The sequence below is a fragment of the Bos indicus genome, chromosome 15 (genome assembly GCF_029378745.1).
Source record: "Bos indicus isolate NIAB-ARS_2022 breed Sahiwal x Tharparkar chromosome 15, NIAB-ARS_B.indTharparkar_mat_pri_1.0, whole genome shotgun sequence".
In the NCBI taxonomy this organism is placed as follows: domain Eukaryota; kingdom Metazoa; phylum Chordata; class Mammalia; order Artiodactyla; family Bovidae; genus Bos; species Bos indicus.
The window spans coordinates 55056640-55082060 of NC_091774.1; the positions used below are offsets into that span (position 1 = coordinate 55056640).

A 25421-nucleotide genomic window follows, 5' to 3' on the forward strand; every position below is an offset into this window, starting at 1 on the left:
ATAGCCCTGTGAGGCCAGTGACTGCCATGTGGGACCATATAGATTTATAGTCTGGTTAGGAGAATAAACTTTTCTTTATTCTGAGATTCCAGAAGAAAGGATTATAGGATTTGGTGTTGGAGGCTGGGACAGTCACAGTGTCTCACAAGTGGCCACATGATCAGAAATCCATATCTTTGTGTGGCCCTTTCATTTTTTCCCATTTTTATACATTTAAAATTTAACCAGTGGGACTTCCCTGGGGGTCTAGAGCTTAAGACTCTGTGCTCCCAATACAGGGGATATGGGTCTGATCCCTGGTCAGGGAAGATCCCTCGTGCCTTGTGGTGTGCCAAAAAATAAATAAATAAACTTCACAAATGATACATGAAAATATTCTTATAAGAAAAGTCAAGCAATAAATTGCCCCAAACCTTCTTCAATACTATTGCAGTTCCTAAAGTAATATAGATCCTCCTATATATTTATATGTATATCCATTGTATTTTATTGTATATATTACACAGTCTATATTGTTTTGCAAAAAGTTTGATCACATAGTGATATTTCTCGGTGCTCTTGTCACGTATATACACAGATTCACCTCATTCTTTTTAAGCACTGTATAATATCCCATAACCATTGTTTTACTGAAGGGCTGTCAGATTGTTTTAAATTTGTGTTTTCACTGTTATTAGTAGTACCATAGTAAGCAATCTTGCACCACTTTCATTTACATTTGTGTGTTTTTCTGCAGTAGATAAAAATGAACATATTTGCTGGGCCACAGGGAATCGACATCTTAAGTGAAAGTAGGAGGTACCACCAAGCTGCCTTCACAAAGAAAACCCAGATTACACCCCAACTCCAGGGTGAGGTTGTGCTCTTTCTCACACTCTTCTGTGCATTGGAGCTTATTTTTCTTGTGCATAGGGGTGTACAGTAAAGAATCTGTCTGCAATACAGAAGAACTGGGTTCTATTCCTGGGTCGAGAAGATCCCCTGAAGAAGAGAATGGCAACCCACTCCAGTACTCTTGCCTGGAGAATTCCATGGACAGAGGAGACTGGCAGGCTACAGTCCATGCGGGTAACAAAAAGTCAGACACAACTGAGAGACTAATACTTTCACTTTTTTTTTTCAAGGCTATCAGTAGAGGCTATCAGTAGTGTGAGCCTTTTAGAAATGATACAAAACAGTAAATTTTAAAAATTCTTGGGGACTTCCTTGGTGATCCAGTGGTTAAGATCCGGTGCTTCCACTGCTGTCGGCCCAGCTTCCATCCCTGATTGGGGAACTAAGATCCCACAAGCCATGCAGCGAGGCCAAATAAAATAATGAAAACTATTTTAAAATTTATTCTGTAATATTGTTCTATTGATAGTCAGAGACTCAGTTCCAGCTGGGTTCAGAGTGAGTCACTCATGAATTTTATTCAAATCATTGAAAATGCTATGGAATCATCATATTTCACTTGAAGGTGTTATTATCTAAAGTACTTAATGACTGGGATGTACCTGGTGATCCAATGGTTGGAAATCCGCCTGACAATGCAGGGGACATGGTTTTGATCCCTGGTTTCAGAGGATTCCATGTGCCTTAGAGCAACTAAGCCCATGCACTGCAACTACTGAAGCCCGAGCACCTAGAGCCTAGGCTCTGCAACAAGAGAAGCCACAGCAATGAGAAGCCTGAGCACCACAAGGAAGAGTAGCCCCTGCTCATTGCAATTAGAGAAAGGCCGTGCACAGCAGCAGAGACCCAGCGCAGCCCAAAATAAATAAATAAACAAAATAGTGATGACCAAATAGAGTGGATATCATCCTCAAACAGTAATCCCTTAAGAGGTGCTCTAGTAGAGACTGATGTATCCTTTCTCTGTGAATCCAGTGTTCCCTCAGGATTGGCACAGATCCCTGGTTCTTTTATTGAACACTAGAAAAAGTTGTCGGCTTATTCAGGGGTCTTGTAGAAAAAAAATATAAGTCACTGAACACTCAGCCCAGCTAGATGCTCACCCTCAGGGAAGAGCAGGCCCTCAGGGAAGCAAGACCCTTCACAGCCTATTTAAGCAGAAGGGCTCTTTAGTTCTCTATCTCACATGCTCAGGGAACAGGGAGGCAGGCACACCCAGTTTTACTCTAAATTCTCTCTTCTTTTTTTGCCAAGCTCCTCTAGTTGGATCCACATATGCTAAATGCTTTCTATGAGATTCCACTGTGCTGGTCTTCTAAGTAACTACACTGTTCTCCAAAACTGTGGGCTATATTCATTCAACCAGGCAAGCCTCACCTTTGATTTCTAGGAATTTCAGGACAAGACTTGTGTGGCCCTTGTGTGGACAGACACATTGCCCTTTCTTCACAGTTCCAGGTACACCTCTGTGGCATGACCGGCCAAACTGAGTAAACCCTGTTTACATTTTGGATATTTGGGAAGAGATTAACAACTCACTCTCACAGTCCCAACATTTTTTTGGAGGGGAGGGGGCGCTTCACTATGGGGCATGCCTTGTCTTAGTTCCCTGACCAGGGATGGAACCTGCATTCCTGCAGTGGGAGCACAGAATCTTAACCACTGGATCACCAGGGAAGTCCCAAAGTCAGATATCTTTTTTTTTTTTTGGCCATGTCAAGCAGCTTGTGGGATCTTAGTTCCCTGATCAGCAATTGAACCTGGGCCCTTGGGAGAAAGCAGAGTCCTAACCACTGGACAACCAGGACATTCCCTATTTTTAATTAGAATTCAGTGTATTGTGACTATTATTTTTACAGTGTGATTTTGAGTGATATAATGTCTTCTTGGAGAAGGAAATGGCACCCCACTCCAGTACTCTTGCCTGGAAAATCCCATGGACAGAGGAGTCTGGTAGGCTGCAGTCCATGGGGTCGCTAAGAGTCGGACACGACTGAGCGACTTCACTTTCACTTTTCACTTTCATGCATTAGAGAAGGAAATGGCAACCCACTCCAGTGTTCTTGCCTGGAGAATCCCAGGGATGGGGGAGCCTGGTGGGCTGCTGTCTATGGGGTCGCACAGAGTCGGACACGACTGAAGTGACTTAGCAATGTCTTCTTATAATAGATAAAGAGGAAGGCATCATGGTAAAGGCTTCCTTCATGGGCTTTCTCCTGGGACCAGAGGACAATACCCAGGCAGGCATCCTCTTGTGTCACTGGGAAGGGGCAGGAGATGAGCTACCACAGAGACTCCAGAGGTGGTGTTTACATCAAAGAATTCTCCATGGTCTGATCCTTAGCTTTGAGTCTCCACAACTTGGTTTTGTGGGTATCCCAGGAAGATGCAAGGAAATGTATATGAGCCACACTACTAAGGATGGATTTAAAACCAGAATTCATTAATTAATTTCTTTGATAATCAAACTTTGATTGACACTGGGCCTGAGCCAGGCCATATCCTAGATTCTGGATGTAATGAACAAAACAGACTTGGTCTCTGCACTTAGGAAGCTTACAGTCTAGTAGGAAAAACACATAAACAGGCCATTCCAACCCAGTGAGGTGAGTATGCTAGTTACAGGAACAGCTAGAAGAGGCCCAATCCTAGAGGAAGTGACAGAGGGAGATGACATGGAGAAAAAGCCTATTCCTGATTTCCTAACCTCAGTGAGGATTCTCACTAAGCATCTAGCCTTGATGTCATTTTCAATTCTCCCCTCAACCTCAATCCATCACCAAGGTACATTAGATCCACAGCAAGTCTCTTTGGTTCATCCATTTCTTTCCATCTTCCCTGGTCCCTCTGTACAGACTCCCCCCAGAACTCTGTTAAGTCCATGATTATAGGATCAGAGCATCTCAGCATCAGAGGTGTTTCAGTGCTGGGCAAAAGCTCAGATGGCTTCTAGGACCAGACAATCAGTGAGCGAAGCTGTCAGAAACCGTGGCACATTGGAAACCCTTTCCCATATAACAGGAAAGGAGAGTGCTGTGGGGCCACAAGTTTGCTAGATATTTCTATATTTTTAAGAAAAATGTAAAAGTTTTATAAAGAAATTTTCTAATTTTTTAAATAGAAACAAACTTCAGATTTAAAATAAAAGTGTTCATCACAAGGAAACTTTTCCTCTTTTTTCAATTTATTTTTGTATCTATATAAGATGATGGATGTTAGCTGAATCTTTTGTGATAATCATTTCATGATATAAGTAAATCAAGCCATTATGTTGTATGCCTTAAACTTATACATTGATGTATGTCAATTATTTCTCAATAAAACTGGAAAAAAAAAAAAAAAACTGTTGGGGAAGTTTAAGACGTGACGTGTCCTAATGCCTGAAAATAACTTTGAAATGTATCAAAAGATGCATTGTTGGGTGGATAGAGGCAAGGATAAGTATGTGATAAAGCAAATACAGAAAAAATGTTAATTGCAGCACCTAAGGGATGCATATATGGGTGTACACTGTACAATTCTTCCAACTTTTCTGTATGTTTGAAATTTTTTTATCTGTGAGGGGAGATTTTAATTGAAAAAGAATTTCGAGCCACTATCGTGACTTCTGTTACAAGCTGTAACAGACTTTATGAACATGAGGTAAAGGTAACGAATTAATAATATAAAGTCCTAAAACAGTCCTTAGAATATTTAATACATATTATATATATTATTATTATCAGTTTGCAACAGAGGAAGTGGACACAAATTGGAAGAGATAGGTGCCTCAGTGAATTTCACTGAGGGCTTTCAGCCCCAAAGCCCTTTTATTTTTTTATTCTTTGGTTTTATTAAAGAATAAAGTGAGCAGACAAGTGTGTGTTTATACTTGGTTTTAAACTGATGAGAACTAGACTCTAAACTTCTCTGAATTTTTTAAGCTCTGATTGAGATATTGGCTCCTCTGTCTATGGGATTCTCCAGGCAAGAATACTGGAGTGGGTTGCCATGCCCTCCTCCAAGGGATCTTCGTGACCTAGAGATCGACCCCTCATCCCTATGATCGACCCCTCATCACTCTCTCTCCTCCATTTGCAGGCGGGTTCTTTACCAGTAGTGCCACCTGGGAAGCCCCAGGTTTCTGGATATTGTTGTGGTTCAGTCGCTCAGTTGTGTCCAGCTCTTTGCGACCCCATGGGCTGCAGCACTCCAGGTCTCCCTGTCCATCGCCATCTCCTGGAGCTTGCTCATACTCATGTCCATTGAATCGGTGATGCCATCCAACCATCTCATCCTCTGTGTCCTCCCCTTCTCCTCCTGACTTGAGTCTTTCTCAGGGTCTTTTCCAATGAGTCAGCTCTTTGCATCAGATGGCCAAAGTATTAGAGCTTCAGCTTCAGCATCAGTCCTTCCAATGAATACTGAGGATTGATTTCCTTTAGAATTGACTGCTTTGATCTCCTTGCAGTCCAAGAAACTCTCAATAGTCTTCTCCAACACCGCATAGTTCAAAAGCATCAACCCTTGCACCGCGCTTTTCCCTTTCCTTTTACCAAAGTGAAAACTACACTTCCCATGAGCGCTCACAGGCGTCGACGTCGCGCAGTTCTTTGTCGTTGCACAGCGCCCTTTATACGCACTTCCGCCTACTTGCAACTTCCTTTCCTTTCGGCGGCTCGCGGCGGCAAGATGGCCGTGCAAATTTCCAAAAAGAGGAAGGTGAGATCCCGGGGCCAGGTTGCAGGAAACTGTGGCGTTTCGCGGGTCAGGAGCTTCTCTGGGTGCTATTGCGAGACCTATAGCTCTTCGCTATACCCGGGGCAGCGGCTGGAGTGTGCCGCTTTCCCGTAGGCAGCGGATGGCGGTGGATTGAGCGCAGGCCCGTGGCTGCTGAAAGCAGTATGCCTGGGATAGGAGAGAAGGATTTCTGCCGGTTCTGGGCGGAGAGCAGAGATGAGCACTGAGGGCTTCTCCTACGCTGGAGGAGCGCTTGTGAGCCTTTCTTAGTCAGTAGTTAGTAAAGTTACTAAACGTGATGTTTTGAAGGCATGAGCCTTTTCCCTCATCGAATCATAGTTTTGAGAAAGGGAGGTAGCAGTGTTTGCTTGCCTTCCTAGGCGTGTCTGGGTGCAGGCTTCTGACTCCGAGGACCTCAGTTGGGAAGGTTACTGACAAATTCTTGTTCTGTCTTGGGGTCAAGGAAAAGTTCTGGGGAAATAGAGGGAAGGGGCCTGAGGAAAACGGTTTGATAATTTAAAACCCTTCAATGAAGAGGAGATGACGAGTCTGACTGGAAGTGTTCTCTTTGTCCAGGTGACCCCTACCCTGTGCCGCGTTCTGTGGCACAGTGTTAAGGGCCTGGGTCAAAGTTAACTTCCAAAAGATGACCTAGAGGCATTTGTCTGAGAAGGGTTTGCTATGTTTCCTCTGGAACAAGGCAAAATAATTGATGATGGGTCGTTGGTTGGAGGTGTTGAATTTTTATTAGGGTTGCATTGACTGGGCTAGAAAAGTGAGCCCATGTCCAGATCCTGATTTTCATTTTACTTTTGGTTAGTTTGTCGCTGATGGCATCTTCAAAGCTGAACTGAACGAGTTTCTCACTCGGGAGCTGGCTGAAGATGGGTACTCTGGAGTTGAGGTCCGAGTTACACCAACCAGGACAGAAATCATTATCTTGGCCACCAGGTAAAAAATTCATTTTTCTGGCCATCACCTATAATTGTCTGCACTAAGGTGATTTGTTCTGTAAACTTAGCAAAACAACGGTTGAGTCTTAGTGAATGAGTTTTTAAGCTGAAAAAATGATAATCTCTTAGTCCTTATCATCCAAAATTTAAACTTGGTTGTGTCAGATGAATTAGATTTTTGCTACCACACATGTGCAAGATTTAAAATTACATCTAATGTTATGAGAGCTGTGAACTGTCACTCATCATTTTCCCCAGGACACAGAATGTACTTGGTGAGAAGGGCCGGCGGATCCGGGAATTGACTGCTGTGGTTCAGAAGAGATTTGGCTTCCCTGAAGGCAGTGTAGAGGTGAGTGATCCTGGCTTGGGCCAGAGACTACTCTGGGCATAGAAATGGCTGTTGAGGATGATGTTGTGCTGTGCTTTGTCACTCAGTCCTGTCCAACTCTTTGTGACCCCCATGGACCCAAGGCTTCTCTGTCCGTGGGGATTCTTCCAGGCAAGAATACTGGAGCTGGTTGCCTTGCCCTCCTCCAGGGGATCTTCCCAACCGAGGGATTGAACCCAGGTCTCCCACATTGCAGGCAGATTCTTTACCATCTGAGCCACCAGGGAAGCCCTCTTTAGGATGGTACTTCCGAAAACTCATATTATCACCCTGAAAGCTTACTTATGATCAGTGAGTATTACAAATGGATTGGTATTTTGTTGAAGTTCTTTTAATAAGCAGTTGGCAGCCGTTTATGTCCATCTCGGATATAGTAATGATACGTAGGAGAGACTGGCTGCCCATTGATCTCCATGATTTGGCTGTGGAAGGAGGTGGGGGTGGGAGAAAAATGAGGAATGGTTCAGTTCAGTCTATGTCCCTGAGTGTTTGTTAGATGTGGGCATCAATGGCACCCCGCTCCAGTACTCTTGCCTGGAAAATCCCATGAACGGAGGAGCCTGGTAGGCTGCATGGGGTCGCTAAGAGTCGGAAACGACTGAGTGGCTTCACTTTCACTTTTCACTTTCACGCACTGGAGAAGGAAATGGCAACCCACTCCAGTGTTCTTGCCTGGAGAATCCCAGGGACGGCGGGGCCTGGTGGGCTGCCGTCTATGGGGTCGCACAGAGTCGGACACGACTGAAGCGACTTAGCAGCAGCAGCAGCAGCAGTCCAGTGAAGGGCTTCCCAGGTGGCTTACTGGTAAAGAATCTGCCTGCTAGTGCAGGCTCAGTCCCCGAGTCAGGAAGATCCCCTGGAGGAGGGCATGGTAACCCACACCAGGACTCTTGGCCTGGAGAAGAGGAGCCTGGTGGCCTGTAGCCAATGGGCTTGCACACTCAGCCACTAAATGAGGACAAGTACAGTGATACATAGAGTGGTGTCTGCTTGAATCATGAATGTGCTGATTTTTAGTTGAAAACAGTGGTGAGTGTAACAAGTTTAAGAATGTGCCTTGTTTCTTTAAAGCTTTATGCTGAAAAGGTAGCCACAAGAGGACTGTGTGCCATTGCCCAGGCAGAGTCTCTACGTTACAAACTCCTAGGAGGCCTTGCTGTGCGGAGGTAAGAGTCCTTATGATTGTGTCCTGTGAATCAGTATATCAACTATTTTGTTAATTTAGTAAGTGGACTGTGACAGGCTCAGCTAGTCTCTGAGGGCTTTAACAATAAGACATTGTCAGTCCATGTTGCAGCCTAGTTAGAAAGACTAGTAAAGACACAAGTGTTTAAAAAAGTGGGTGGTGGTAGTAGAGCACTGTGTGCTTTGGGAGTAGAACGTAGGATGGGGCTGGGAAGTGGTTTGGGTTCATGTTGAAGTCATTCACATACATTGTGTGGTGGTAACTCTGGGTCTCAGACAAGACTCATTGCTCATGAGAGAGCTTAAAATCTAGTCACGTATGCCCTCTAGGTATGTATAGATAGTAATGTGAGGAACAGAAGACATGAGGTGGTTAGATTGGCCCCAGAGCTGGGCTTGCTAATAAGATTTCAGCTGGCAGTTCCTTGAGCAATTTCACTACTTGGAGTAAATGAAGTGCCTTGCTTGGGTGTTGGGAGTTCATTAATCCTTAATGCAGAACCTTGGGAGGTTTTTCAACAGAGGAGGGATGTGAAGGCTGTGCTGTAGTTGGGTTCCCATGGGAGGAATGCCGTAGGCAAGGGTGTGCAGAAGACTGCATACCTGGTTTGACTGCCACCTCCACCACGTAGATCAGTGACACGTCTGGTGCCTGGGCCAGCATCAGTGTTGCCAGTAAGAACTGATGAGAAATAAACATTTTCCGTTTCCAACCTGGACTCACTGAATTGGGGAGTGGGGGAATACAGCCCAGCAACCTGTCTTCATAAGCCCTCCAGGTGAATTTTGCACGCACTGAAGTTCGAGTGGTTCATTTGGACCTTGAGGCGATTCTATAATGTGCAGTCAAGTTTGGAAAGCACTTGATTAGAAGGAACTTGATGTGTTTCCCTAAGGAGTTCCCTAAGATGGTGTGTGGTGGGAGTGGAAGAAGGTTTCTATCTCTTGGGTCAGGCTCTGGTCAAACTTACTCTGCATTAAAGGGACACTGAAAGTAGTCAAGGGCAGGCTGAGTTCTGTTTTGAAGTGGGGTGGGGTTGAGTGGTCATGTCTGGTGATGACACAAATGGCTCTCTGTCTCTTGTGCGCCCAAAGGGCCTGCTATGGTGTGCTGCGGTTCATCATGGAGAGTGGGGCCAAAGGCTGCGAGGTCGTGGTGTCTGGGAAACTTCGAGGACAGAGGGCTAAATCCATGAAGTTTGTGGATGGCCTCATGATCCACAGTGGGGACCCTGTTAACTACTATGTGGACACCGCCGTGCGCCATGTGCTGCTCAGACAGGGTGAGTAGCCAGGAGTGCTTGGGGCAGTGGCTTAAATGGGTAGGCGTGGTTTTATACCTGCTCTTCAGTGTTTGGGGGATTGGGGGTATAGTGAACATTTTTGCACTCTTCGGGTTCATTGTTTAGCTTCATTGAAGAGAGTTGGTTTGTCCTTGTCTCAGCCACTGGTGTACCCTTCAGTGATGACACGATGACGAGTCAGAAAAGGCACATTCTGCTCTCGGGCCTTGTCAGTGCCACGTTCTGTGGTGCTGTGCATGGGTTCCTTTTGCAGAGTGTCCTGTTCATTGATTGATTAGAGGCATTTGTCTGAGAAGGGGCCAGACACAGGATGCTTGAGTAACCTGTTCTTTTCTTTCTTCTGCTCTGTTCTGTTGTGTAGTGGCGGGTAGTGGAACTATAGGTAGGTCTAAACTATGGCATCTTCTAGGTGTGCTGGGCATCAAGGTAAAGATCATGCTGCCTTGGGACCCGACTGGTAAGATTGGCCCTAAGAAGCCTCTGCCTGATCACGTGAGCATTGTGGAACCCAAAGATGAAATACTGCCCACCACCCCCATCTCTGAACAGAAGGGTGGAAAGCCAGAGCCGCCTGCCATGCCCCAGCCGGTACCCACAGCATAATAGGTATGTCTGTAAGGGCCTCTTGGGGCATAATGGAACAGTATTCTACCTAGTGAATAAAAAGTAGATTACGCTTGCTTTACATGAGAGGACACAGATTGGAGCCAGGGACTCATTTAGCCCTGGTATTCTTGAGTGTTTGCACTGTCTTCTTTAGTTCAAAAATTTCAGGTCACTCTTATTAGTAATCAGCTGTTCTTCCCACAATCCGTTAAAACGGTGACAGGCCTCTCCTGTGCCTGGTGCCTGTTGTGGTGTTTGTTTCTGGATGTTCTGTGTATTGATTTTCATGTAAACCCGACACTAAGGTGAATTTTCTGTTCTTATTGTATTTTGTCCGCTTTCAGGTCTCCTTGGCCGCTGGATCTGGAATCTGAATGTTGCTCTGCAAAGACCTTTAATAAAATCTTTTTAAAAGACATGTGGCCTACTAGACTCTACATCTAGGATTCAGGCTGAGGGCCAGGTCACCCCATGGGAGCACTGCTTGATCGATTCCTAAGAATCGATCACAGCCTGGTTTCCAGTGTTTCTGTGCTTTCCTTAAAAATCCTGTTGGTTTCGGTGTGAGGAGAGGGCAGGTGTGATGAGAGAACCTAAGCAGAAGTAACCAAAGTAACCCTCTCCTTGTGGGGGAGTAAATCTGGTGATGGTGAAGGCTGATAATTTACAGGACAGCACCTTGATCTCCTCAACCTGAAATTCGGGGTTAAGGGAAAGTGAATGCTGAAGAGCCTAATGTTCAGAAGTAGGTTCACCTAAGCATTATAGAGTTGTGATCAGAATCTGCATCTTTGTGTCCTTGTTCTCTTAACCATTATCCTCTAGTAAAGTATAAAGGGTACTTAAATTAACTACCGTTCAGTCTGATGACGTAAAGAGTTTTATACTGATATGTGGAGAAGGCAGTGGCACCCCACTCCAGTACCCTTGCCTGGAAAATCCCATGATGGAGGAGCCTGGTAGGCTGTAGTCAATGGGGTTGCTAAGAGTCAGACACGACTGAAGCGACTTAGCAGCAGCAGCAACATACTGATACGTATTCATAAGAAATTGGATTGTCTTCATTGATTCAGGTGAGACTAGTGAGGGACAGGCTGGCATGCAAATCCTACAAGACTAAAGGTAGTAAATTATGTTGAGAGCATACTGACATCTGTGTTGTCCCCTCTTTAATAGAGCGTTGGATGTTTCTACTGGCTAGACAGTAATACCTTAGTTGTTTTTGTCAGTGTTAGTGGAATTGAGACCATGTCTCGGTGGTAAAAGTACTCCCCTCTAGAATAATAGCTATCGTGTTAATCACCGTTTACTGTTCCATGGAATGGGCTCGTGTATGTATATTTCATCTTGTGGCTAGGAACTAGAGCCTGAATACCAAAACATTCTCCTTACTCTGGGGTGGCACATTTCCAGGAGTGAGTCCTTTCTGAAGCTGAAGAAAGTTTTCTGTAAAGGCCCAGGAGAGGTGGTTGCTGAAAATTGTAGTGTTTGAACTGAGCTAAGCTGAGGTGTCGGAAAAGACTTAAGAGTCCCTTGGACTGCAAGGAGATCAAAGCAGTCAATCCAAAACAAATCAGTCCTGAATATTCATTGGAAGGACTGATGGTAAAGTTCCAATACTTTGGCCACCTGATGCTGGGCAAGATTGAAGGGAGGATGAGATGGTTGAATGGCATCACTGACTTGATGGATGAGTTTGAGTAAGCTCTGGAAGTTGGTGACAGGGAAGCCTGGCATGCTGCAGTCCATGGGGTCACAAAAGAGTCAGACGTGACTGATCTGATAGTCAACGTTTTCTATCTCAGAAGGTAATCTTTTCTATTTTCTCCCTCAGAAACGAGATTTCTATATTTTATGAAATTTTTATTTCTTCAGCAACTTAACTCAGTACAGTAGTGCCTCCACACGCACATCCCTTACTTGCAGCGGATGCACTCCAGGCCCTCCAGGGGTGCCTGATACAGCAGATGGGAAACGATACTACGTTTTTTCCTGTACTAATGGGTGGGTAAATACACAGCATAGATACATTTTAGACTTTAAAAAGAATCCAAGACTTCCTTGGTGGTATAGTGGGTAAGAATCCACCTGCCAATTAGGGGACATGGGTTTGATCCCTTGTCCAGGAAATTTTACATGCTGCAGAGCAACTAAACCTGAGCACCACAACCACTGGAGCCTACACTCCGCAACAAGAGAAACCACTGCAATGCGCTGCAACTAGAGAAAGCTGAGCGCAGCAACAAAGAACCAGTGCAACCATCAGTAAAAAAGAACAGTGAGTCCATATAGTGATTGTGTAATACCAAGTTTTATTCTGTTGTGTATGAAGTTTCCCTAGTTCCTTTGAAGCCCACTAAGAACTCCAGTTATGTAGCTTACTGAATGGTAACAATTCACATTCGGCAGGCAGTCGGGGGCCCAGAGAGCAGTGGACCAGGAGCCAGGGGTCCCTGTATATATGGTCTAAGCAGTCGTCCTAGGACGTTAGGACACGGCTGTGGCTGTCACCTTTTGCTTGTGTTCCTGTGAGCCTCTCCAGGGATAAGCACTGTCTCCCCTCATCAGGTTCCAAGTCCAGAAGATCTGGGGCAATACGCTTATCAGGCTGGAGTCTCCCATGGTGGGAACGATGGAGCTTCTAAAGGGTGCTGCATCCCACACCATTTTCTCAGATTAGCAGGGGCTGCTTGGAGAAAGCAAACTGGAGATGGCAGACCCAAACTGGAATCGTCCCATGACCTAAGTAAGCAAATCCCAACTCTTGAGTTCCTCATTTGTAAGCATGGGAGGGAGAAGAGAGGATCATGATAGCACCTCACAGGTATTATGAGATAGAGATCCAGGAAACCTTGGTTTTAAGGTATTCAGTGGAAGGCTTTTGTTCCAGGCACTGGAGGACACAGCCATGTGAAACACCTCTCTTCCAAAGGCATCCTATGAGTGTGTCACAAGAGACCAGAGGTGTCACACAGAGGCCTGGCCAATTGTCAGGTGATAGGAGGGCTGATGTTAAGTGTACAGGGAGGGAGTGATCAGCTCTGGGGTGGAGGGTGTTAGGTCTGCCCAGGCCTGACACCCGCCTAGACAGCAGGAAAGGGCATTGGCACTTGGCATGAGCAAGCACTGGGACAAATGGCCATCATGGGGGAAACTGGGCAGTCTGCCTGGCTACACAGAAGTGTTTAGCCTGGGGAAGATGCCCACGTCTCTGGGGAAAGCTTGCCCTGCATTTGCTCCTAACTTTCCACTCGCTTTTACCTGGGTAGGCAATACAGCACCTTCTTTGCCTTGTCCTGGTGTTTTCCATTGGGTGGGAGGAGGCAGGCTCTGAAGCTAGGCCTCTATCCCACTGCCCTCCCCTTTTGCCATTATCAGCATGTCCAGATGGTCACAGGGTCCCTAATCTGGGATAATCGGAGGGTAGGAGCTCAGCTGGGACCCAGGCCTTTGTGCTGGGTGTTTTGGGCCAGCCCCAGCTGGAGAGATCATGCAGACAGGGCCCTGGGGCTTTGGAAGATGGAGAACAGCGTGGGGCTGCCCTGTACTGAAGGGGATGGAGGGGCAGATGATAGCTCTTCAAAAGGCAATCTGAGTGCAAATAAGGGAAGCCCCAGATGGGGCCTGCCAGCTCTGCTGGGCCTCGCCTCAGTCTGTGGTGTCCATCCTTTGTTCCCTTTTTCCTCCACTGGGCGCACCCCTCCCGACCCGACAGTTTTATGTTGCTGCCCCAGAGCCCCAGCCAACCCAGCTGTTTGTAATGGCGTCAAGAGCTTGTGCCCCCCGTTTATGCTGGGGCTGTGGCATGTCCAGATGCAGAGCTGGACTCAATGGTGTCTCAGAGGCCTGTGGCATTGGTGCCCACTACCCTGGGCTTCCAGTTTGCTATGAGCCTTGACCCCAAGTCTGCTCAGGGTTCTGCAACTGTCTTAGTTTTGTTTCCGCTTCTTTCATGAGTGGAGGAACCCCGCCTTGGCCCAGGCTTATAGCAGCGAGCCTGGGTTTGGAATCTGTTTTTAATACCTTTATCCCAGAGTCTGAATCCAAAAGCTTGAGCTTCTGCCTTACGTTTTACAGTTCTGTTTCTGGTCCTCAGACATGTTTGCTTACTTATGAGCCTATGCCTCTTTTTAGTTGTCTGATTTTTGATTTTATCTATCACTGAAAGTGTTAGTTGCTCAGTCATGTCTGACCCTTTGCGACCCCTTGGATTGTAGCCTGCCAGGCTCCTTTGTCCATGGAATTCTCCAGGTAAGAATACTGGAATGGGCTGCCATTTCCTTCTCCAAGGAATCATCCCAACCCAGGGATCGAACCCCCGGTCTCCTGCATTGCAGGCAGATTATTTACCATCTGAGCCAGCAGGGCTAGGTGGTTAAATGGGAGAGGATGGTTTAGAAAGGGAGAAGCTTTCTGACCAGAAGTGCCTCTTAGATTCTGAAGCTTCATGAAATCTGTGGGCTGTATAGTCTACCTTCTTTTTTTTTTTTCCACCCTTCCTCTCAGGATCTAAAATAGGAGCCCATGGAGAGGTACCCAGTAAAGTCAGCCCTGGGTGCAGCCTCTGGGACCACGATCCGTCCTCTCAATTCTAACAGGAACTCCGTTATCCCAGGCCCCGGGGCTCAACACTTAGAATCTTAGACCTGAACCCACAGACCCAGCAATGAGTGCAGTCTCACTGCTGGTTGCACCTAAATCCGTAAACCCACATTCTGGATTTCCTAAACTCTGTTTCAGGGGCCTCCAGGCGGAGAATTTCTAACCCACGATTCTGACCCGCCTCAAACCTCTAGGGCTCTGGATCTCAGATTCGAGTGCTAGCTTGGGACGCCCCCACCTTGAGAATCCCACTTGACCTGGCCAGTGCCTGGTACTTCATGATGCCTATGCGTAGACTCAGTCCAGAGTTTTTCAAGCCAGATGCGGACCTTTGGAACGGAAGGAGGTTTCAAACCTGATTTTCTGTCCCTATGCCACCGTCCAAGAACTACCTCCCCAGAAGCCCAGACCTCACCCCGAATGGGTCCTTAAGCCCCAGCCGGAGGATAGGTCTCCGCCTAGAGGCTTCATATTACTTCCAGCAGTCAGAAATGCGTATTTTTGTGGGGGAAGGGGCGGGCTCAGGGACGAGACAGCCATCTGACCCCTTTTTCCCTCCTCAGGAATCCTATATTCTACCTTCTACTAAGTATGTGGCCTTGGGAGAGTCTTCTTTTCTTACAAATATTAGTAACTAGCTAACTAAAAGTTTGTTTTTTTTTTTTTTAACTGTTGATAATCTGAAATATGGGCTTCCCAGTTGGCTCTAGTAGTAAAGAACCCACATCTCTTATGCAAGAGACATAAGAGATGCAGGTTCGATCCCTAGGTCTGGAAGATCCCCTGGAGGAAGGCATGGCAACCTACTCCAGTATTCTTGTCTGGAGAATCCCATGGACAGAGGAGCCTGGTGGGCTACAGTCCATAGGGTCACAAAGGGTCAGACACAACAGAAGTGACTTAGCACAGCACAATTTGAAATACAAGAATAGTGACTATTCCTGGGAGGAACATGGGAAGGGATGGATTGGGAAATAGACAGGGGGACCTACAAAGGCATTTGTAATGATCTATTTCTTAAGTTAGGTTGTGGGAACACAGATATTTATTTTATTATAATTTTTAAACTGTACAAATATATTTCTTTTTATGCATGAAATATTTCATGATTCTTTAAATGTCCACACTGTTATTATGAAGGTAAATGAAGTAACATGAAGTGCTGAAGTGCTTTGTAAAGAGACATAGCAGGGAGCAGATATTGGGCATTACTTCTCCAGGCAAAGGAGGCTTGAGCTGGAACACAGACTCGACCTTTGAAGAAGGTTTTATTTCTACAAGAAAAGGGGCAGTAAGTTAAGACGCTGTTTACATGGAGGTGCCATAAGGGGAGCAGTGGTGAGCCTGAGTTCTCCCTCCCCTCCCACCTCCTGCCTCAAGTATGAGTCACCTGCCCCGGCTCTGGACGATGGTGACGCAGCCATGGGAGCTCGTGCAGCGCTGCAGGGACGGTTGGGCCTCCACCTGCCCACTGCTGGGGTCAAAGGTGAAGACCCTGTCGGTGCTTTCCCCGTGATCATCCCGCCCGCCGAGGATGTGGACTTTCCCATCACACACAGTCACGCCACAGCTCTCCTGGGTGGACAGATGGAAAGATGATTAGCTATGTGGTCCGGCCAGGGGTTCCCTCTGTCCCTAGCTGGCTAGGCCAGACAACAAAACCTTGACCCACAGAGTATGAGCCAACAGTCTGGATGGTAGAGAAGTAGGAATTGGATGGACCTGACTTCAAGCTCTGGCCTGACCTTTGCTAAATGAATGACCTTAGACAAGTCATTTCACCTCTCTGGGCCTCAGTTTCCTCACTTGCAGAGTAATAAGAATAACAGTACCTTCTTCATAAAGTTCCTTTAACTTAATGAGATAAAGCACGTAAAGCATTTTACATGTGCCTGGAATATAGTAAGCACTCCAATAACAGTAATTACCACCACCACCATCTTTGGATCTCAGAGAAGCCAGAAGTCTTAGGCTCCTAGAATTAACTGGAGATCAGAACTGGCAAGGACCACCAATCCACATCCCTAGATACTCTCAGGAGCTTTGGAGAGGGAACGGAACAGTGACGGGGAGCAAGGAATGCAGAGGTGGAGCATCCAGGGCCTAGCAGCTCCCTTCTCTAATACCAATGAGGCAAGGGAACTTAGCAAGTCCCCTCTCCGCCTCCTTCCTCCTCCCACAAGAAGCTACCAGGTAGTGGCCTACAGAGAGGAGAGACTGCAGGGCCACTGAGACCAAGCTCCCCACCGAAAGCTACAGCACTTCGGGGCTGGGATTCCAGGTTCTGCTTCATGTGGCCTTGCTGGTGGCCTCAACCTCTCTAAGGCCAGTCTCCTTTGAAGCCCAAGGTTGATTATCATTGTAAGGACTAAACTAGAGAACATGTAAAACCACCTAACATGGAGTCAGACACAAGACTCACTACCTCTGAGATCCAGATCCTTAGAAGTGAGTCTTTACCCTGCTCAATGGAACCAGTGCCAGGGCTGTACCCAGGAGCATCCACTTACCACAGGGCTGGGGAGGACAGCTGCCTCCCCCCAGACATCTGTGCCAGGGTCGTAGGTGAAGATTTTGCTCATAAGGCCGCCAACCACATAGATGGTGTTATCCAGGGAGACAGCGTCAAGGCACCGCTGTGAGAAGGGAGCCGGTGACCGCAGGCTCCACCGGTCCTCCTTGGAATCAAAGCACTGCACCTGAGGGGCCAGAGTGGCGGTGGTGAGGCGTCACCCCCTAACTGCCCCACTGCCCACACCTCTCCTCTCTGTTGGGGGCGCTCATTCAGCACATTTGCCTATGTCCACCAGTTCTGAGCTTGGGTCCTTCCCTTCAAGTGTGCTCTGCCTGGTTCCATGTTCTAGCCCCTCTCCCTGGACTCCTGTTGTCAAAAGTGTTCTCATCTTTCAAGGTCCAGGAAGAGGTCTGTATCCCAGGAGGTAGAAGTACTGTCTGCATTAGTGCTGTAGAGGGTTCTCAGAGCAGGTCCCCTGTGGAGATGCATTCCTGGCTGCATAAACTGTCAACCCTCTCTCCTTTCTGGTGCAGTGAGGTCGTGACAAGGTTCTAGCTGGGGTGTCTTGCCGCCCCCATTCCTATAGCTGTCCATAGGCGGCCTAGGCCCACAGGTGTTTACGCCCTCCACAATTTCTGAATGTTCGAGCTGCTGCACAAGCAGGTGCTAAAGAGCATTCCCCCAGCCAGCCCAGGGGGCACACCAGGAAGGTGTGCTGGGAGTGGGGCTGGAATACGGTGAGAGCCCTAATTTTGCAAAGTTAGATTTTAGGGCCACATTCCTATGAGGCCATCAGAGCAGGGAGGAAGCTGCCACAATGTTTTGTTCACAAAAAGCCTAAATGTACAAAATTTGTACATTTTTTGATAGATGGAAAATTTGATAGACTATAATTCAGCCACCCAGTAGACTATCACAGAGACATTGAAATGATGGCTGCGAAGAGTTTCTATGCGTGTAGGAAGTACTTATAATACTTTGAAGAAGAAAAAGCAGGATAGAAAATTTTACTAGTGGAATGTGAAATTGAAACAGAAAAGCAAAAGTTAGTTCAGAGGAAGCCCCGAAGGCAATGTACCAAATATTAATAGCAGTAGTTATCCTTACCTGATGAGATTATGGTTTCTATTTCTGTTTTCTAAATTTGCAATAATAAGTGTATTATATTTTCGAATGGAGGAAGAGCATTTTAATTACCATTGCCCTCGCTTAATTTTTTAAATCTTTGAAACCCGTATAGCACCAGGCCAAACATTTAGGTCCAGACCTACTGTGTGACCTTGGGGTCCTTTTTCTGAATTCATTTCCTTGCCTGAAATATGGGGAGGATGACTCAGTGTTGTCGATGAAATCAAGAAAACGGACAAGGCCATCCTGGCACACAGCAGGCCTCCCCCGCCCTCTGCTGGCCCACCTTGTTGGTGCTGACGCCATCCTGCCCAGCGCCCCCGATCACGTAGAGCCGGCCGGCGCAGGGGGCCACAGCGGCTGAGCTTACTGCCTCGAGGAGCGGGGCCGCCGACGCCCAGGTGTTGGAGAAGGGATCGTAGCGTTCCACGCTGCGCAGTCGCCTCAGGCCATCGAAGCCGCCCACAACGAACAGCTGTGGATGAGGTGGTCACCTTGAGTCAGGGCTATCTGCATCTTTGCCCCACAGCCACAGGCTGGGTGTGGAGAAACTGTCCCACCCAGGGAGCATCCCAGCTCCTGGCTCCACCTATGCCCCAGCCATTACCAATCCTCCCTTAGATTTTCCTCTATTAATGGAGACTGGTTTCTAGGATGGGTACTGAATGTGGTAAGATCTGCAAAATAACCTGCACCAAGTTAATGCTTATGGACAAGCTATAAAAGTTACTGTAAGAATAGCTAGTAATTTCTTAAAGGTTTACCACCTAACTTAACTGATCCATTTTATTTGCATTTCTGAATTTGGGGTGTAACTTACAAAGATAATTGGCAGGTTTTTGTTTTTTTTTTTCCGGTTGGTCTTAAGTGGCGGAGTCAAGATTCAAACCTAGGTTCTTTGACCCCAGAGCTCACACCCTCGACTGCCTGACTACCAGACTGTACTGTCATTACTATTTTTATTAGCATTACCATTATTAAACAACTTGGAGCAAGTTCTTTTTCATTTAGGTGCCCAAGGCAATGGCACCCCACTCCAGTACTCTTGCCTGGAAAATCCCATGAACGGAGGAGCCTGGTAGGCTGCAGTCCATGGGGTCACAAAGAGTCGGAGACAACTGAGCGACTTCACTTTGACTTTTCACTTTCATGCATTGGAGAAGGAAATGGCAACCCACTCCTGTGTTCTTGCCTGGAGAATCCCAGGGACGGGGGAGCCTGGTGGGCTGCCGTCTATGGGGTCACACAGAGTCGGACACGACTGAAGCGACTTAGCAGCAGCAGCAGCAGCAGATCCCTTCTTAAAAAGAGAGGATCCTAGAGGGCCCTCCCCCAGAAGGCCACAGATCTCTGCCTTGGGCCCAGGGCAGCAGCAGCAAGGTGTCCCTACCTGCCCCTGCACCACCGCCATCTTGTGTCTCCACCTGCCCCTGTGCAGCGAGGCCACCTTGATCCAGGTGTGCAGATGGGAGCTGAACATCCAGACATCACGGCTGTTGATGTGGCCGCCTAGGGGGAGAGAAGCAGCTGTTGTCCCCAGGCCCTCTTGCTATCCTCTATCCCCAGGGCACTCCAGGACAGCAGGGGCTGTGTTTTATTCTCTGAACCTCTAGGGCCCAAATCTCAGGGAGGGCACAGTCCATTGGTATCAAATCGATCTTTGCCATTGTGCCATGACAACAGGGAAATTGTTGACTCTCTGTAAAATTGTGTTGTCATGGGAATTAACTAATATAAGCTGCTTAGCATAATGCACAGCACATGGTAGGCTAGATAAAGAGAAGTGGTTAATACTAATCTGAATTGAAGTAAACACAGCTGAATAAGGGGTGGAGTCACACCAGTGATTGGCTCTGCAGTACCTCTACAGTATGGCGGTGGTGGTTTAGTCACTAAGTCGTGTCTGACTCTTGCGGCCCCATGGACTGGAGCCCACCAGGCTCCTCTGTCCATGGGATTTCCAGGCAAGAATACTGGAGTGGGTTGCCATTTCCTTCTCCAGGAGATCTTCCCAACCCAGGGACTGAACCCAGGTCTCCTGCATTGCAGGCAGATTCTTTACCGACTGAGCTATGAGGGAAGCCCACCTCTACAGTATCAACAACTGTAGGTTATCAAAAGGATCTGGTTGGAGGAAAAACACAAGGTGCGAAATGATGAGCCAATCCTGTGGGACTCCATTTATGGCCTCCGCCCTCACCAGAAACATAGATGTCATTGCGGAGAGTACACGTTGCGAACTCCGAGCGAGCATAGCCGGGCAAGCTGGGCAGCGGGGTCCAGCGCTGGCTGTCTGGATGGTAGGCGTCGGTGAAGGGCAGCTTCAGGAGCCCCTTTCGGTCACAACCACCGATGACCACGATCATTTCAGCTAGGTCCATGAATCTGGCATGGGGACAAACCCAATGCTGGTTAAGCTACCCCCAAGTTGCAGCCTTTTCACCCTCTCATCGACTGCACTGTGCGGTCCTGCTGCCCTTCTGCTCCCCATCCTCCCCATGTTGACTCTGCCACTTTCAACCTCCCCTCTGGCCATTGAGGTTGATCATTACTCCTGACCGCATTTTGCTGATCTCTAAGTTACAGGAGAAGAATGCTTACAAAGCCCTAACCCTTACTTAGAAAAGTTATCTTGTTTACTCGACTTTGGCTTTCCAAAGGTTATATAACTGAAAGTAACAGAGCTAGAATTCAAGCCCATTCTCTTGACCTCCATCGGGGAGTAATTTTGCTGTGTCCCTCCTCCTATAACCATCTCCTAAACCCATCCCCTAATCACGAAATCCATTGAACCAAGGTACACACCCTTTTAGCAAAGCATTCTCCCCTCCCACTGACCCCTCAGACTTCTGACTCCACCAGAATTTCCAAACCCTTTAGCCAATTCCTACCTAATTCCTTTGACAAATACTGAACATCTTGTACTCTTGTTCCAGGCCCTGAGCTTACTGTTAGAGATACACTGATGAGTAAGACAGACTGTCCCTTATTCCCGTGAGCACAACAGACCATCCTGAGTACTTCACCCAAAGTCTTTGGTCTGATGTTGCAGGGGTGGGAGTATGCCTCTCATTTTTTCCCCAGGCGCAGCCTATTTTAACCCCTTACTAGACCGCACTCCCTGAGGTTAATGGGTGTCGCCAAATCACTCCTGAGACTACACGAGACAGTTTGTACATGATAATTTTTCAAGGACCCAGAATCAAGCCTATGAAATGTCTGTTGAATGTATGACTGAATCTCATTCAAGAGGCATGATCAAGCGATAGGATTAAAGGATGGTGGAGGATTGTGCGAGCGGCTTAAGAAAGCCTGAGTAAGGCAGGGCGGGGGGCAAGGGGCGGGGCATACCTCCGCGGCCGGGCTCGAAGTGCGCCAGACTCGCGGCCCAGGATGAAACAGGCGCGGGCCTCTAGCAGCAGCGGGCGGCACTCGCTGCACGCCTGCAGCAACTCATCGGCCTCCACCTTCTCCAGGAAGTAGGCGGGCGCCAAAAGGGGCAGTCGCACGTGCTCCAGCAGGCGCCGCAGCTGGCCGCGGCGTGCCGGCGCGTCGTGGCGCACCCAGCGCATGGCCGCCTCGAACACGGCCTCCTCGTGCGCCACGCCCAGCGCCGGGTCTGCCAGCAGCGCTGCCACCTCGTCAGGCGTCAGCTCCAAGAAGTCAGCGTGGCGCGCCACCTCGGCGAACGCCTGGCGCAGCACGCGGCTGCAGCGCTCAGCCAGAGGGGCGAGGGAGAAGGCAGCCGCCACACGGCGCAGCGCCAGGCTGTTAGCGGCGCGCAGGCGACCCTCGAGGAAGCGCGCGCAGGCCTCACGCAGGCCCGCCACGCCCAGCCGCTCAGCCAGCGCCAGCACCGCGGCCGCCTCGTCCTCCGCGCGCAACCGCACGCCCGCGCAGTACACGTAGTCGAGCACTACGGCCAGGGCCGTGGCCACCGCTGTCCCGGCGGGGCCTGGCGCCTCGGGCACCACGGGCACCACGGCCAGGCCACGCTCTGGCCTCCCGGCTGCGAACAAGCTGCGGAAGTAGGCACTGCCCGCGCTAAGCGCCGCGCGGTGGCACGGGAAGTCGTGGCCACCGGCTCGCAGCACCACGTCGGTGAGGATGCCGCTCCGCCGATATGCGTTCAGGGTCTGCAGGACACGCTGCGCGTGGCAGGACCCCGCGCATGGCGCCTCGGAGCCCCACTCCGACTCCTCCAACACGGGGCCCTTCAGCATCCTGCCGGGCAAAAAACACAGACAGCGTCGGCAAATCCACCTGGCTGGGGCCCTGCCAGAGGACAAGAGGCCCCTCTTCCATCATTCCTTCTTTAGTTCACTAGTTTACTCAGGCAGGCATACACGATCTTAACATGTGCCCCCCGCCCCCATTCATGCAACCGCACTCCCTCCCATCTACCCATCGAGATTCCATATGGTCTCAAAGAGCTAGTCCCTGCCTACCCAACGGGCTAGACCCGTAGTTGTACCATCTCCTGCCCCACTTACCCACTTCAGCCATATTGCTCTTTCTGTGCTTCAGGCTCACTAAGCTTTTCCCTGTCAGTCTCAGCAGGAGACAGATGGCATGCTTTTAACTGGGGTAATTTAAGAAGACTCTAATAAAGGAAGGATTTATGAAAGCATAGACAGTGCTTTGGGACTCCTACAAAGGATAAAGCAGTGCCACGTGGCTACCAACAGCCGGGAGACTTTACCTCTCCAAGGTCTAAAGGCAGAGAGCTGGGAGGTTATTGGAAACTATACAAAATACCTGTATGGGAGCTCTCTGACAGGAGCTGCAGCCTTTGGTCAAGGAGTCTGGGGAAAGTAGGCACTGACCCCCCTCTCCTCATCCCATCTGCTCACCTAGGGATCTCTGTAGGTGCTCCCAATTAACCACACCCTGATTATTCTAGTTAGTATCGGCCCCTCCTCTGAGAGTACAGGATCTGGCCCATAATAGGTCCTCAGTTAGTGTCTGCTCAAGGTCGAGTGAATATTTTGAGCTGGTGTTTATTGAGAGCTCTTGTCTGTGAAAGGCAGTGAACAAGATTGTCCCTGCCCTTCTGGAGCTTCCATTGAGGTGGGATTCTGTGAGGAAATACAGAACATTAGGGCAGCTAAGAAGGGGCACTGCACCCAGTTGGAGGGGAGTCAGGGAAGGCATCCTTGAGAGGAGACAGAAGAACAGATAGAATTAGCCAGGTGAAGGAAAAGGAGTGGGAGGGAGGAAGTCTCCAGCTGAGAGAACAGCCTGTGCAAAGACCCAGAGGGAAAGAATGCATGAGGTAAGAGCCCAGCCTGAGAGGGAAGTTGACCCTCTTTCTAGTAAGTTCTCTGTTCTCTAGGAAGCCCTGTGGGTGGTGGTGGAAACACTGGCTCTAAGGACTAATCCAGGTGCTGATCCTGCCTCTGCCACTGCCTCGCTCGCTGTGCGACCTGTGCAACACCTCCCCTTTAGTTTCCTCATCTGAAACAGGGTCATAAATGTCTCCTTTGTGCAGTGGTTGTGACCTGGTGACTGTTAAATGGAATGTATGAGAAGTGCTAGGTTTATAGTACCAACTCAACAAATGTTTCCTTACATACTTTTACCCAGGAGGAAGGGAGCACATCACATATGTTAGTTGCTTTTATGTACATAGTTTCATTTGATCCTCAAAAACCTTAAGTTTCTTTAGAGTCTTCCTTAAGTTTGTCACGAGGAAACAGTCACATAGATGGAACCTGCCCTTCAGAGGTTGCTGTGAGGATCAAAGGAGGGGTGTCTGTGAAAGCATTCTATAGCCTGAAGGGCTGTAACGAATTGGTTATGATTTGGCCACTATGAACATGCAGCCTCTGCTTGCATACCTCTGGGGACATGGGGCTCACTCCTTTATGTGGCCACTTACTCTAGGGGAGCAGACGTCTGCTCTCTGCTCTCTGCTCCTTGCCCCTCCCTCCATTCTTCTGATCCCAGCTGCCGCGCCTCCTCTGAGCCTGCTTTGCCCTGGGAGTCAGATCTTGCTTAGTAGTCAGTCTGGCTTTCACTGTTTATGCCTGGTCCATCCTTGCTAGCGGATCCCCTGTCTTAGCATCAAAGGAAATGAGCTTCATGGAGGGCAGGGTCCCAGCAAGTTAACTACTTTGCCCAAGTAGAGGGGCTGAGCCCTGAACCCGCCTGGCTCTAGACTCTGCATGCCCCATGGCTCAGCCACACTTGCCAAAGTGGGGGCATGTCTCAGGAGCAGCCCAGGACACTGGTAGGAGCTGGGAGGGGTCGTGGGAGCACGCTGCCCTCATTCTGCTCTCCACTGGTGGAGAAGGCAGCCACTCTGAGCTGAGATCCAAGAAGGCAGATCTCATCAGCGTCAGGAGGGATTTCTCTCTGCAGAGACATCCTGGCACAAGGGGAGAGGGAGGGAGTCCCCTTGGGGGAAGTGCAGCAGTGTTTTCTTCATTCATTCTCCTACTGTTTACGGCACTGGGCACTTAGAACACACTGACACATCAGACCAAGTTTCCGCCCTAGGGATTTCCCGTCTGGGGGCTAAAGAACACCCCATTGGAGCATGAAAGGTAGGGTTCCCTGGGCAGGGCCTGATTCAGTTTTCTCTCATCCCAGCTAAGAGTCTAGGCATCTCAAACTGAGGGTCCTGACACAGACTGAGGTACCCAGCCCCTAGAAGTTGACATGTCACCCTCTCTTTCACACTCACACCCACACCTACACACACACACTCAGACTTGTAGACACCACACAGCCAGGGCAGCGCTGCCGCCTAAGTCCCCAGTTGCACCTGGCACTTACCTGGCCATGACCTCTCCTGGGCACTCTGTGCTGCTGCTCCTGCACTGACCACTCCTGTTTGTCCTGCCGCCTGCACCCCTGGCAGCCTGGGCACAATGTCCCTGCCACTCTGCCTGGACTCCCGCTCAGGCTCAGCTGCAGGAGGACAAAGGGGATGGACGCCGGTCGAGGGGGGGTGGATGGGGAGGGGAGAGTTAAGGGGGAAGGGGAGGAGGGGACACTGGGCTTTTGTTCTGCTCTTGGACCAGCCTTGGGAGGGGGAGAAGGGAGGAGCCGGGAGTAGGTGTAGGATCGATCGACTGTGCAACTCTGGGATCCATGTGCCCAGACTGGGGGTGATCTGG

The 25421-nt window shown here is 48.7% G+C and overlaps 2 protein-coding genes and 2 non-coding genes across 5 annotated transcripts; 3 read left to right on the forward strand and 1 right to left on the reverse strand.

Moving 5' to 3' along the window:
• Window positions 1-5503: 5503 nt before the first annotated feature.
• RPS3 (ribosomal protein S3) lies at window positions 5504-10470 on the forward strand. The gene is made up of 7 exons (XM_019975453.2): window positions 5504-5595; window positions 6434-6564; window positions 6825-6918; window positions 8029-8123; window positions 9238-9425; window positions 9856-10052; window positions 10397-10470. Exons 1-6 carry the CDS (start codon window positions 5566-5568, stop codon window positions 10047-10049), a joined length of 732 nt encoding a protein of 243 aa, XP_019831012.1. The 5' UTR covers window positions 5504-5565; the 3' UTR covers window positions 10050-10052; window positions 10397-10470.
• On the forward strand, window positions 6138-6287 carry LOC139176207 (small nucleolar RNA SNORD15). Its single transcript, XR_011560661.1, has one exon. It is a non-coding gene; the product is annotated as a small nucleolar RNA SNORD15 (small nucleolar RNA).
• LOC139176206 (small nucleolar RNA SNORD15) lies at window positions 9600-9743 on the forward strand. Its single transcript, XR_011560660.1, has one exon. It is a non-coding gene; the product is annotated as a small nucleolar RNA SNORD15 (small nucleolar RNA).
• A 5227-nt stretch (window positions 10471-15697) lies between the features above and the next one.
• On the reverse strand, window positions 15698-25223 carry KLHL35 (kelch like family member 35). Of its 2 annotated transcripts, none has more exons than XM_070803915.1 (7): window positions 21649-22765; window positions 20498-20682; window positions 19688-19806; window positions 18584-18772; window positions 17165-17353; window positions 16045-16229; window positions 15698-15928 (listed from the first exon to the last, which is right to left on the reverse strand). In XM_070803915.1, the coding sequence occupies exons 1-7, from the start codon at window positions 22518-22520 to the stop codon at window positions 15787-15789; spliced, it is 1881 nt and encodes a 626-aa protein (XP_070660016.1). In that variant the 5' UTR covers window positions 22521-22765; the 3' UTR covers window positions 15698-15786. The 2 variants fall into 2 exon arrangements, with proteins under 2 accessions (XP_070660016.1, XP_070660017.1); XM_070803916.1 differs by adding an exon at window positions 25078-25223 and having other exon boundaries at window positions 15904-16229; window positions 21649-22521.
• Between the last annotated feature and the right edge of the window lie 198 nt (window positions 25224-25421).